Raw genomic sequence first — 13327 nt, forward strand, 5'->3', positions numbered from 1 at the left:
GGCAGCCAGGAGTTGAAGGCGCAGCGGGGGAAGAGGGAGCCCTCAGCGCTGCATGAGGGGGTCAGGCACACGTCCTGACATTGAGCTCTCAAGGTCAGTGATATACATATATTTTTTTTGGCAGGGGGGAAACAATCTCATCCATTTGTATGGGCAGAGTCTTCCTTCTGTTATCCTAAGATGGAACATTCATATCAATCTTTTCACGTGTCACTATACCAGGATACAGTTGTCCCTTGGTATCTGTGGGGGATTGGTTCCAGGACCTCTTGGGGACACCAAAATCCGGGGATGCTCACGTCCCTCAAATAAAATGCCCTAGTGCAGTCGTCCATCCGTATTCGTGGGTTCCACATTCCCAACGCTCAGTACAGAGGGCCGACTGTGGTGTTGAAGAAGTTACTCTCAGTCCTTCCGTTTTTATAGTCTTGAAACAAAATTAAAATTATTACTAAATTAAATTATTACTAACATTATTACTAAAAACTAAAATTATTACTCAGCCAAGGATATTTTAAACTAATAATTAGATGTGTTATGGAGCCCTGAACAATATCTTTTTTTTTTTTTTTTTTTTTGCGGTATGCGGGCCTCTCACTGTTGTGGCCTCTCCTGTTGCAGTGCACAGGCTTCGGACACGCAGGCTCAGCGGCCGTGGCTCACGGGCCCAGCCGCTCCGCGGCATGTGGGATCTTCCCAGACCAGGGCACGAACCTGTGTCCCCTGCATCGGCAGGCGGACTCTCAACTACTGCGCCACCAGGGAAGCCCCAATATCTACTTTTGAGTTAAATAATCTGGAAACTTTGCTGATCTATTAAGGCCCTAGAAAGAACCTAGAGGAAACTTTGTTCCTACAAGTCATTTGAGGAAATCTGATTTCTGAACCATTCTGTTGTGGGGATGGTAATTAATTCACAAAAGGAGCTAATGTGGAGGTGCTATGGCCCTCTGTGTCCCATCTTACCTGTGTTTTCTGTTTTGAAACCATATACGTAAAGTGAGCTATAAAAAAAGGCCATAACTGCACTTGAGAAAACTTAGGGTTGTAGAATTGTTTAGAGATAATGCAAAGATGACACATTTAAAAGTAAAAAGATAGATGCAAATACATAAAAGGAAATATCATGATTAAAACATTTCTGTATGTGAGGTAGTGGGCTGGAAGTTTCACTTTGCAAATTTAGACCTATTCCTATGAAATTATAAATAAGTTTTTTAGGGAGATAGGTGTTTAGCAGATAGTAAACAAATTACTTTAATAGCTTAACATATATTGAACTTCCTTTGTGTATGGGGTATGAGATGGTATTGAAAGCCTTTTTAAAAGTCTTCTTTATTGAACTTGAATAAAATGCGCAAATTTTTAAGTGTACAATTCATTGAGCTCTTTTAGAACATGTTTATTGAGATATAATTCACAAACCATACAATTCACCCTTTTGAAGTATACAGTTCATTGGTTTTTAGTGTATTCGCAGGATTGTGCAACCCTCACCCCAGCCTAACTTCAAAACGTTTTCGTCACGCCCAAAGACACCCTATGCCCATTAGCACTCACCCATTCTTCCCTTCCCTTCTTCCCTGGCAACCACTAATCTACTCTCTGTTGCTATGGTTTTGCCGTCTCTGGGCACGTCACAGAAATGAATCATAATATGTAGTCTTCTGTGCCTGATTTCTTTCACTTAGCCTCATGATTTCTAGGTTTGTCCATGATGTAGATGTATCAGTACTTCATGATATTCCATTGTATGGTTATACCATCTTCTGTTTATTCATTCATCAGTTGATGGATTGATGGGTTATTTTCAGTTTTTTGGCTAATACAGGTAATACTGCTATGAAAACTCATATGCAGGTTTTCGTGTGAACATGTGCTTTTATTTCTCTTGGGCATGTACCTAGGAATAGGAGTGTAATTATCTCTCTGCTTCCTAGAAATTCACTGTTGAATGGGAGGAAGGCTGACGATTGTGTACCAGAAGGACGACATTGTTAGCTTGCAGTAGGAATCCATCAAGAATCATTTAGGCAGCTCCTGTGTCACAGGTCACCTCAAGTTCGTCCCTTAATGCCAAACTTACACTGGGGAGTAAAGCATATCCTAGGGGTGTGACTATCCATTTGAAGTTCATGTAAAATAAGTAGTGACTCTCACCTGTAATACAGATACACTATTTCCCAAAATGAATGTTTCCCACAGTGATGACTCTCATAGTAATTCACCGGGAGGTAAGCAGGTTAATTGTTGAGACTTGCTAATGTGTGTGTGTGACATTTCTGCACAAAACAATGATGTCTCTTGACCCTGAGAACCAATGATTATATTAAGCATTTGAACTCTACTTAAACTATCCTGATAATGGATATTCATGTCTACATGTGCCTTGTGTGCTATTTATTTTAAAAACTCCTTGATCGAGGAGGAAAAAATTTTTTATGCACTAGACTAGGCTTTTGGTAGACTTTTTTTCCTTTGCAATATTTTACCTATTGTCTGCAACAGCATAAATTTGGAGTCTGAACTTGTATTTATAGACAAAATGTACTCTATACTTTAGAAGTAGTTTTGTGATTCTTAACAGAACAAAGTATAGCTGTAAAACTTGAGCACATTTTTGTGTGTGATGTTTTTGGTGAATTTAACTAGCTGCTAATAGGGCTCAGGTTGTCTTGGATTTTGTATCTAGATGAAACCTCATATATAAATTGTCAGCCCTGGAGCAAATCTTTCTTCCCTTGGTTTTATTTAGTTCTTTCCAGTTGTTTTCCATTTGTGGCTTATTAATAGTTGTGGTTTAGCAAAAATAATCGGAGACTCTAAGCTAAAAGTTGGTATCAGGAAGTGGCCACTTCTCCTGGACCAGAAATTATGTTTAAACTCATTCTTTTTTTCCCCCCCCAAAATATCTGAGTGTAGCTGGCATTTGGCCTAATGATGATTAAGAATTTGGAGGGTTTATAAAGACAGTTGGCTTTTAATTATCCAGAACACACCGGGAGCTGGTACTTTGCTGTTTGTCTTCCCTTCCCGGCTGCGTGAAGACTTGGGAGCCTTCCCAAGAGAAGGGCAAGTGGGGAGGTGTAATTTACACTAGCCGCTAAGACCAAGGGCTGACCATGGGCAGTGGGGCAGAAAATGTTTAGATTTTTGACCACTATGAGACTTTTGGATTCCATTTAGAATTCAGTGATCTGTGCAATTCTAATACCACGATTTTGGAAGACTGTGAGTTGGCTTTGGGTTTGCTATCAAGTGATATTAGCATTGGCAAAAATAGTCCTGGTATATGCCGGGATATTATGTAGTATGATGCCAAATCTTGAGAGGCCAGTGACTTGAGAATTATGTCACTTAAAGCAATGCTGAATATACAATATAAGTTAACCAAGAACATGCTGTAATTCAGAGGCTTAACCACATTTTAGAGAGATGCCTAGGCTTAAAATGCCATTTTGACCACATATTTCAAAACAGGGTTATTAGACTTCTAAAGAGGAATTTCCAAGAATTGCTTCATCTTTTTATATTCTGGTGCCAAGCACGATGCCAGGTATGTGCACAGCAATTGTCACTCATGATTTTTGAATGAGTGAATAACCAAATACTTTCTTAGTATCTTAGTTAAAATTAAGAAAGATAATTTAGGGCTTCCCTGGTGGCACAGTGGTTGAGAGTCTGCCTGCCGATGCAGGGGACACGGGTTTGTGCCCCAGTCTGGGAAGATCCCACATGCCGCGGGGCGGCTGGGCCCATGAGCCATGGCTCTGAGCCTGCACGTCTGGAGCCTGTGCTCCGCAACGGGAGAGGCCACAACAGTGAGAGGCCCGCGTACTGCAAAAAAAAAAAAAAAAAAAGATAATTTAAATGGAAAATTGAATTCTAATGTATTCTTCGGTCTGGAAAAAATTTATGTAGCAAACCAGTGGTAAAATGCTCTCAACTTTGAGGTTTTCATCTAAGAATATTCCCTTTTAAAAAGGTGTATCACTAGAGTGGTGTGTTTCCATAGAGTCTTGTATGTGTTTGTTCTTGAGCTAGTGACAAAACTAGGGTGAGTGATTTTTGGGAATTGAGGCAGGTTCTTCTTCTAAAATACAATCAATCTCCACCCTCCCTACCCCCCATACACTTGAACTTTAACCAGCAGTTTTGCTTTTTTGGGGGTCTTGTTCTTCCTTGCTTCAAATACTTGTAGTGCAAATATTCATCAGAAGAGTAACTAGATTTAACGTAAGTGACTAGTGTGTGTAAGCCGTATTTCAACCAATGAGAAGTTGGGTAAGACAGTCCTGCCCTTGAGAGTATGCAGAATAGATTGGGATGGCTGGGAATAGGTCCCTAATTACATTGTCAAGTTCACTCAGTGCTTCCGTAGACATTCTCACTGGATGCTCACTGCCTGTTATGTAGGGACTGACCTAGGTCTCAACTCAAGCAAGCATAGTTTTACTCAGTTTCCCCATGTCAAGATGGGGTAAGAGTGTCCACCACACAGGGTTGCTGTGAAGATTAAGGGAGATTGTGCACGAAGTAAACAGAGTAAGGGTTAGCTGTCAATCCTGGAACCCCTTTTCTAGCTGAGAAGACTGAGGCCTGGGGAAATTGGGAGACTTCATTATACAAAGGGGTCTGAGACTCCGTCTCAGCTTCTTGACTTCAAATTTTTATTAGTTTAAAAAGGACACTACCCAGACTCCCAGGTATCGAAACCAAACTTACGGTTACCAAAGGGGATACGTTGGTGGGGGTGGGGGGAGAGATAAATCGGGAGCTTGGGATGAACATACACACACTACTATGTATAAAATAGATAACCAACAAGGACCTACTGTATATAGCACAGGGAACTCTACTGAATATTCTGCAATAACCTATATGGGAAAAAGATCTGAAAAAGAATGCATACATGTATTCAATATATGTATAGCTGAATCACTTTGCTGTACACCTGAAACTAACACAACATTGTAAATCAACTATACTCCAATAAAATAAAAAAAAATAAGATAAAAAGGACAGAGCCCCACCCTTTTTGGAAGAATTGGTTTCTCTAAAATTGTGAATAACAACCTTTTCAGTAATTTTACTCTGGGCAAGGAAAGAGCTAGAAGGTAGACTTTTTTTATATTTAAATTATGTTTAGTTTTTACCTATTATTTTCGACTGTGTGCCACAGTTCTTGCATTATAGGTTTTTAGTATGTGTGACCAATGAGATTCGTCAGAGTTTTTGAATCTTGAATAATGTATACGTCTCATGGAATTCATTATAAAAATTGGACCTGTTTTGCGACATGGGAATCATATAATGATTGCTTCAAAAATGAAGTTTGATGGAAGAAAGGAGAGAAGGGTGTTTTTAATTCTTTGGTGGCTTCTTAGAGACTGAAAACACGACAGCTCCTTGATGTGTGCCAGCCTGGGGGGGAGTCTCTCTGTGGAAACCATGTCCTATAAGGGCTCTCTCGTTGGAAGGTGGGATACTAGGTTATGTTTCTTAATGAAAATGTTAAAGCAGACCCATTGTTTGTGAATTGCTTCATGATGTGGTTCCTGTGTTCCCCAGTGCTTTCTGAGGGTAAATATTCCTTGGGTTTTTTTGTTTGTTTTTTGTTTTGCCATATGCGGGCCTCTCACTGTTGTGGCCTCTCCCGTTGCAGAGCACAGGCTCAGCGGCCATGGATCATGGGCCCAGCCGCTCTGTGCCATGTGGGATCTTCCCGGACCAGGGCACGAACCCGTGTCCCCTGCATCGGCAGGCGGACTCTCCACCATTGTGCCACCAGGGAAGCCCCCCTTGGGTTTGTTTTTTGGTTTTTGGTTTTTTTGGCATGACTTTGGTTGAAGTGATTGGCATGATGATTTTATGTGTGTATCTTACATGTCCTGATGTAGTAGCTGATCAATCAATTAGTAACTTAATTTGGAATCAACTCTGAGCCCAGTTGAAGCTCATCATCTAGTTTTTTGTCAGCAAACATCCCTTTCCCTCTTTTAAAACAAGCTCAAATGGGCACTGTGTTTTTGCACTGTGATTCACAGAAAAGCATGGTGGAGAGTGCTTTTGGGATTCTAAACATCTTTTAAATGGCTGCTTAAAAGGAACTGAAAAATTTAAACGAGATGAGTGCCTGCTGACTTGCATTAGTGAGTGTTTTGCTGATATAAAGTGGTCTTTGAAAAGTTCCCAGAATGTTTGGGGTTTAGGTCATGTGGTTTCTTGGCCAGAATTGGAGCTGAGATGTGAAGTTTTAGAGAAACTTGTTGCTTAGATTGGTGGGAAATCTCATCCAGTGAGAGGATTTAAATAAAGCTGTAAACAAAACAGTAAAGGGTATGAAGATAATTCCCATTGATATATTAAGTTAATATATTTCATAACAAAAGAAATGGGTTTTTTTTTTGAAATTTGCCAACTTGGCACTTATTGAGGGTGTATTCGGTTGGTAGGTATTTTATTCCACAACATATGCCCTTTGAAAGCTTTGTATCAAGGGCTTCTTTGGAGGCTACAGGTGGTAGGACGGGTTTGACGGCAGTGTTTGTGCGGTGTGTACCTTTGGCGTGCTGCTCCGCCCTTAACATGCTCAGGGGGAGTAATTATAACTTCACAGGAAGCATCTCACCCAAGAGCCTCACACTTGGCCCTGTTGCTTCTTAGCTTCTTTCCAACAAGATGGCTGCTCAGCACACAGGGACACATGGCTGGAAGATGCAGTGGCCTCGACTACAGTGTGTAGTCTTTTTTATTTTCCTTTTCTTTTTGCAGATATCAAATATTTTCACATATCATTTGTGGGCTGTGAAGCAGATATGGCAAATACTTCTTTCCCTTTGAAAATTAGGGGACTGAGCAGTAACTTAATAGAAGTGTGCAGAGTGAGATGGGTCCAGGATTAAACCCCAGATGAAATCTGATGTACGTCTTAGGTTATTTCAAGTGGTACTGATTTTATTCAACTGCATTAGGAAAATATGGAAAGGGACAAGGAAGAGGGAAGAAAACAAGTTTTTACAGAAGGCAAGGTGTGGCCGTTTGACGACATAGTGATTACTCCTGTTTGTGTTGACTTTTGATAACTCAGTGGGAAACACGTGGTCTCTATTTAGTTCCTATGAATCACAGCCTCGTTACATAAAATGTATCACACCTCAAATAGCTTGCTAATGAGTGAGGTTGAAAATTATTGAAAATCACAATGAGTAATTGTTAGATTAGAACTACCAAACAATTTTTCTTTCAAAATTCTGGAATTTCTTTTAGCATACTGAATTCTTCAAATACGGATGCATTCACATTTTAAGGTATGATTTCATTTTTTTGAACAAAACAGCCTTCACTCTATTTTGAGGTCCTTTCTAGATCTCTTTAATTTTTTTTTTTTTTTTTTTTTTTTTTTTTTTTACAGTTTCCAGCATATAGAAGGTAGTCCAGTGGAGTTTTATAATGTAACTCAGTTTCTTCCTTTTAAGTAAAGGATGTTACTTCTGGCAACATGGACTTTCTCTTTGCTAAGATGAAACTTTTTATCTTCATTCTACAGAGGGATAGTAATAGCTAATTGTGCTAACATTGCTGAATGCTTTTTCTGAATCAGGCAAGTGCTGAGGGCTTCATATGCAGTATCCCATTTAATACTCTGTGCAGCCCTGTGACTTTGGTACTTTGTATCTCTGTTGCATCCCTGAGAAAACAAAGAGGTTAAGCACCCTGTCCAGGGTTATAGGTAGGAAATAGTGGGGCAGGGATTCACAGGCTCTAGAGCCCCGCCCTGGCCTCACCTGGCCATGGTAGGTGCCGTGCTGTGTTTTGCTGTGTGTTTCTTTCTTTTTTTTTTTTTTTTTTTTTGGCGGTACGCGGGCCTCTCACTGTTTGCTGTGTGTTTCTTAAGGAACGTGGCCCAGGCAGCTGCTATAGACTGAAAATCCCTGCTATGAATTTATGTTCTCTTTTTAGTTTAAAACTCTTGGGAAAACTTTTTTGTTTTAATTTCTTAGGAGAGGTCTTAGATGAGTTTTTATTTATATGGATATATAAATTGCTAATTAAAAATTTTAGTTTACAGTGATCAGATGATTTTCCTTGTTGAGCTTGAGGTAGATAGTATATACAGTATGAACATTTTGTAATGTTCATGAAAATGTCAAGAGAAATGCTGAAACCATTTACAGATGAGTTTTCATTTTATTAACATTTAGAATGCCACTTTATCACACACACACACACACACATACACACACACAGTCATTATGTGTTAAGACACAAGTCTTCTTTTTTTCAGGAACATTGAAAAAAAGTTAATTCAACATTTTTTATTTACAGAGTTACCTTTTTAATACCCTTAACAGTGGAGGATTATTTTTGAAGGCACACTGCATGGTAAAATACATTAATTTAAATTTAAAAAGTCTGAACACAGATGGAAGACAACTTAATTTTTTTCTTAGTTTAGAAACACTTTGTGTCTGATGCAGTTGAGACATTCTCTTACTGAGTGCTTGTAAAATGCTGTAGGTTTTTGGTATCTGTTCCATGTGGATGATTCTATAACTTTCTAGAAAGTTAAACTTTCTGAACCTCAACCTTCTTACTAGTGAAAGGGGGAATAATAAGGATTATTAAGCTTAAGGATGTGTGCATTTCATAGATGAGAAAAATTACCTACATGAAAACTGGTGTCCTTCTCTTCCTTTATCCTTTAAATGTAGGTGACACAGGAAATTGACCTAAATCTGATGGAATCTGACTTCTTTTGAATATTTTTTAAAATATTAATTTATATATCTATTGCACAAGAAACACCTGTGGTTACTACAGAATATACATAAGCAAAAAAATACTAAAATTAGCTATAATTCTACCACTTAGAAATAATTACTGTTAATATATTTATTCTATATTTATTTATATAATGCATACTTATATATGCATATTTATATAATGCATAGAGTTGTAGAAATTAGGATCATACTCCATGTACTTTTTCACAAATTGCTTTATAATTAATATGTTCAGTATTCTTTACAAGTGATAAATCCACTTTTCTGACATGAATTGAAATTTCATGAAGTTTTCTGTTTTATGGTTATGTTATAATTTATCTGATTTCTTATTGTTGAGCATTCAGGGTGTTTTAAGTTGTTGCTATTATGTGTAATGCTGTGAAGCAGTTCTACTGATGTCTCTGAGTTCTTGTCCTGTTGCCTTAATATAAATTCCTAGATCTGCACATAGTGTGCCCAAGAGAATGTGTGTTTAAGATGTCAGACACATTTTACAAATCGCCTTTAGCAATGGTGGTGTCATTTTATATTATCTTCAATAGTGTACAGAGCATGCCAGATTCCCATGTCTTCAAAATATAGACTATCATTTAAGAATCTATTTAGTTTTTACATTCTATCTTTGTAAATACAGTATAAATGGAGTCTGGTCTTATATCATCGTTATTTAGATTTTGATAAGTGTATATGTACAAGAGTACATTCATATTTTGACATATGGAGGGAGGTGGTCTGAAATCCGCTACATACTATGATTTTGCCTTTCTCTAGTCTTTTTGGAGAAATGAACCACTCTGGATAGTTGGGATTTCTAAATATCTCTCTCTATTCCATTATTTCTACTTTGTTAATATTCTGAATCTAATTCAGCTTTTTTGTCTATATGGTGCAGAGGTATTCTTTTTTTTTTTTAACTTAAAAAAATTATTTACTTATTTATTTATTTTTGGCAGTGTTGAGTCTTCGTTGCTGCGTGTGGGCTTTCTCTAGTTTCAGTGAGTGGGGGCTACTCTTCGTTGCCGTGGGTGGGCTTCTCACTGTGGTGGCTTCTGTTTGTTGCAGAGCACAGGCTCTAGGCGCACGGGCTTAAGTAGTCGTGGCACACAGGCTCAGTAGTTGTGGCTCATGGGCTCTAGAGCACAGGCTCAGTAGTTGTGGCGCCTGGGCTTAGTTGCTCCACGGCATGTGCAACTAAGCAGCCCTTAGTTGCTCCAGGGCTCTAACCCATGTCCCCTGCATTGGCAGGTAGTTTCTTAACCACTGCACCACCAGGGAAGTCCCCAGAGGTATTCTTTTGAGGGCTAATTATTGCGATGTGTTGTCAGCGTGTTACTTGAAGGTTGATGTGTGTAATGAGGTTAAGCATATACCTCTGTGAGCTACCCTCAGGTACTTGATTGCACTGCATCTTGGCCATTATAAGCTAATAAGTAGGTGATATTTACCCTGTTTCAGATGAGCAGACTGGGGTTCATGGAAGCTATTCAACTTGCTTAAGGTCACACAGCTACTAGATAATGAAAGTGGGATTTGAATATATTTTTGTCTGACTTGCGCCCTTTCTCCTTCTATTTCGTCACTTGCTACACTGCCTCTTGACTGGCCCATCCAGTGCTGTTGACGGTCACTCTTCACTGCTCTCCATGTGTCTGTGGGGCACAACCCTTCTTCCTTCTAACTCACTGCTTCTAATCTACCTTGATTGGGGAACGTAATCCCTAGATTATTTCAGTGGTGGGTAATTGAGTATTGGTGGCTCTGAGTGGCTTTCCTAATAACTAGAGAGAATGGGCTTTGACATTTGCTTTGGCTGTTCCTGGGACTTTTTCATGCTTTTTAGCTTTGGGTAGGAGTTCCCAGATAAAGGAGATACTACTGTGTTTTCACTAGCTGGGATTAGTGCTCACCTTGAGTGTGTTTTGGATTTATTTGGGGAAAATTCAAGAGAGTTTGTGCTGCATAGGTTACCTGGGATAATCCATGGGTCACTCAAGGTTATCCCTGAAGGAATATACCATTCCATTTGGATATGTTTTACTGAATTTTTAAACTTTGTGTTTTACTTAACGTGGCTGTGAGCTCCTTGCATTTTTTTTTAGATCCACACCCAGTATCCAAGTAAACGCACGTAACGGAGACACTCAGCAAATGTTTAATTCTTGCAGCAGTGTAGCCCTTCTGTAGATTAATGACCTTTGTAGGAAAGGATCTGCTACTTCTTCCTGCATTTGAGTGTGTCACCTCCTGGCACAGGTTCCTGTCCCTGTTTATAGAGCCAGCTTATGAGAAACTAACTTTAATTCTAGAAATAGCCATTGTTTCGTCAGTTACCCATTATTATGTGTACCTATGGCACTGTTGGGTGTTGTGGAAAAGATGCAGAAGACATACAGGGACTCTAGGTAGACGGTAAAGGTCACAGTGGTGAGTAAGGACAGCAGGAGCTTTGTAGCTCACCTAGGGTTTAAGATTAGTGACTTCCCAATCAGGTTTCCGAGATCCGATTTCTCCCTGAAGTGTCAGGTGGAGCAAGGCTTCTGCTTGTGGGTGGTGGGTCCGTCTCTAGGGCGGCTGCTGTCCCAGCCGTTGTGGTACACCTGCCCACACCCTTGGCTGGGGACTCAGTCCCAGGGTATCCCTGGAGCACCTTTTCCCTACATGGCCTCCATTTTCTCTGCTACTCTTGTCCCTATGGAATCCCCTTTCCTCCCAACCACTCCACCCTCAGAAGACAGAGGAAGACAGAACTGGTAGACATTTTTTCAGCAGTTTCACTAAGAACATTGGTGGCGGTAACCGTAGATGGGCTGTTCATATGTAAAAGCCTTAAGTGGGGAATTGTCTGTTTAGAGTATGTACCATCTTCCCTCTCTGTCTTTTTGTCTCTCAGTGTCAGGATTTAATCTTTTTCTTCCTATTGCAGTACAAAGCTCTTTACACAAATCAGGGCCATTTCATGAATACGTTTAAGGAGAGTCACGCCCTCTGCTATTTAGCTTTGTAATGAAACTTGAGGAATTTAAGGGTGGAATTGAAATTAATGATGTGCGTATACAGTTGGTATTTCAAGTTTATATCTTAATCTGGTTTTATTTACTCTTAGTAGAGTAGACTGCCCATAGGGCTTCTTTTTTAAATAGAAAATATGCTGGAAATTAAGCTTCTAACTTTTGTTTATCCTCCATAAAATGGTTGCGTCATAGAAAACACTCGTGGTTTTTTCTGTTTATATTTGTTCATACTAAAATGGTTAACCTTTCTCTTTGTAACATAGAACAGTGCATAGAATTTCCTGTATGGAACAACTTTTGGTGATACATGCACATTCTCCAAGTATGATATTAGATGCATGTTAATTAATCTGATGCTGGATTTGACTTGTGTATAATCCCTGATTTAGAGAAAACTAATACCCAAATATGTCTTTCAGGCAGTGACAGAGAAGAATTTTGAGACAAAGGATTTTCGAGCCTCCCTGGAGAATGGCGTTCTGTTGTGTGAGTAAGTATTTAAAGCATTAAAAAAATACTTCAAAAGCAAAGGGGCACGTGCGCGTGTGCGTGCGCGTGTGCGTGCGTGTGCCTGTTATGAGGTGTCTTCATCCCTCCCCCATGGCCACCATAGTCATTGATATGTCTTCTTGGTAACAAGTGAGATTTGATCCCTGCAAATTGACACCCCGACAGTACCAGACCGTAGGAAGGGGTTATCGGTCTCTGTATCTAAAGATAACATTGGTGAAATATATATTATTTTAAATTAGTAAACAAGAAAGATTCTGTTATTGCTTGATGGGCCAGTAGGGGTGGGTGGTTGAGAAGCAAGCCCTATCGCATAGCACCAGCTCTCACTTGCTGTGGATATTCTAATGTATGGAGTTGCCTGGTTTAGAAGTTAATATAAAGCTTGTTTCCTTCATCAGTAAACAGTGATGATTGTAGAACAAGTTTAGGCTGTAGCAAATATTTCTTTGAACCTTTAAGTGGAGTCATTACATTACCACAATCAATTTGAGTCCCAGGCCAGCCATTCATTCAATTAATATGACGTTACTGAGAATCACATCTGAGGCTTTGGTTATCCTAAGTCAAACAGGCTTGTGCCACGATTGATGGTATGGGGCCTACAGTGTATGTTTAGTGTATTGTTTTGATCCCCACTGGATGCAGAGTACAGTTAGCCGGGTGGTGACCTTTGGGGGTGAGGGGCAGACAGTCTGTGGAATAGAAGAATGCAGTCCTGGCTGAGGGTCCAGGTTGCAGACGTGAGCAAATAAAGTATAAGAATGTACTTGTGTATGTACCCACATTTTTGAAACCACTTAAGTATTCCAATCTAGACACTTATCACATAAGTATTTATGGAATCTGTCCACAAGCAAGCACTGGGAGTGTATGTGTTCATACTTAGATGATTTTGATTATCCTTTTAAAGGAAGGTTGTTTGCAGCAAAGATCAGGAGTCAGAGGGCCTAGGTTTGATTCCTTGCTTCATACTTTTGGACATTTGAGCAAGTGACTTAACATCTGAGCCTTATT

At 39.5% G+C, this 13327-nt stretch overlaps 1 protein-coding gene across 9 annotated transcripts in view; it reads left to right on the top strand.

The window, feature by feature from the left end:
• LMO7 (LIM domain 7) overlaps positions 1-13327 on the top strand; it is a 205651-nt gene that overhangs the window by 57035 nt on the left and 135289 nt on the right. For all 9 annotated transcript variants that reach the window (XM_060079624.1, XM_060079629.1, XM_060079630.1 and 6 more), the window contains one exon: positions 12220-12290. In XM_060079624.1, coding sequence (XP_059935607.1) covers positions 12220-12290 — 71 coding nt within the window. The remainder of the gene's footprint in view (positions 1-12219; positions 12291-13327) is intronic.

The sequence above is a fragment of the Mesoplodon densirostris genome, chromosome 17, assembly GCF_025265405.1.
Source record: "Mesoplodon densirostris isolate mMesDen1 chromosome 17, mMesDen1 primary haplotype, whole genome shotgun sequence".
Taxonomy (NCBI): Eukaryota; Metazoa; Chordata; class Mammalia; order Artiodactyla; family Ziphiidae; genus Mesoplodon; species Mesoplodon densirostris.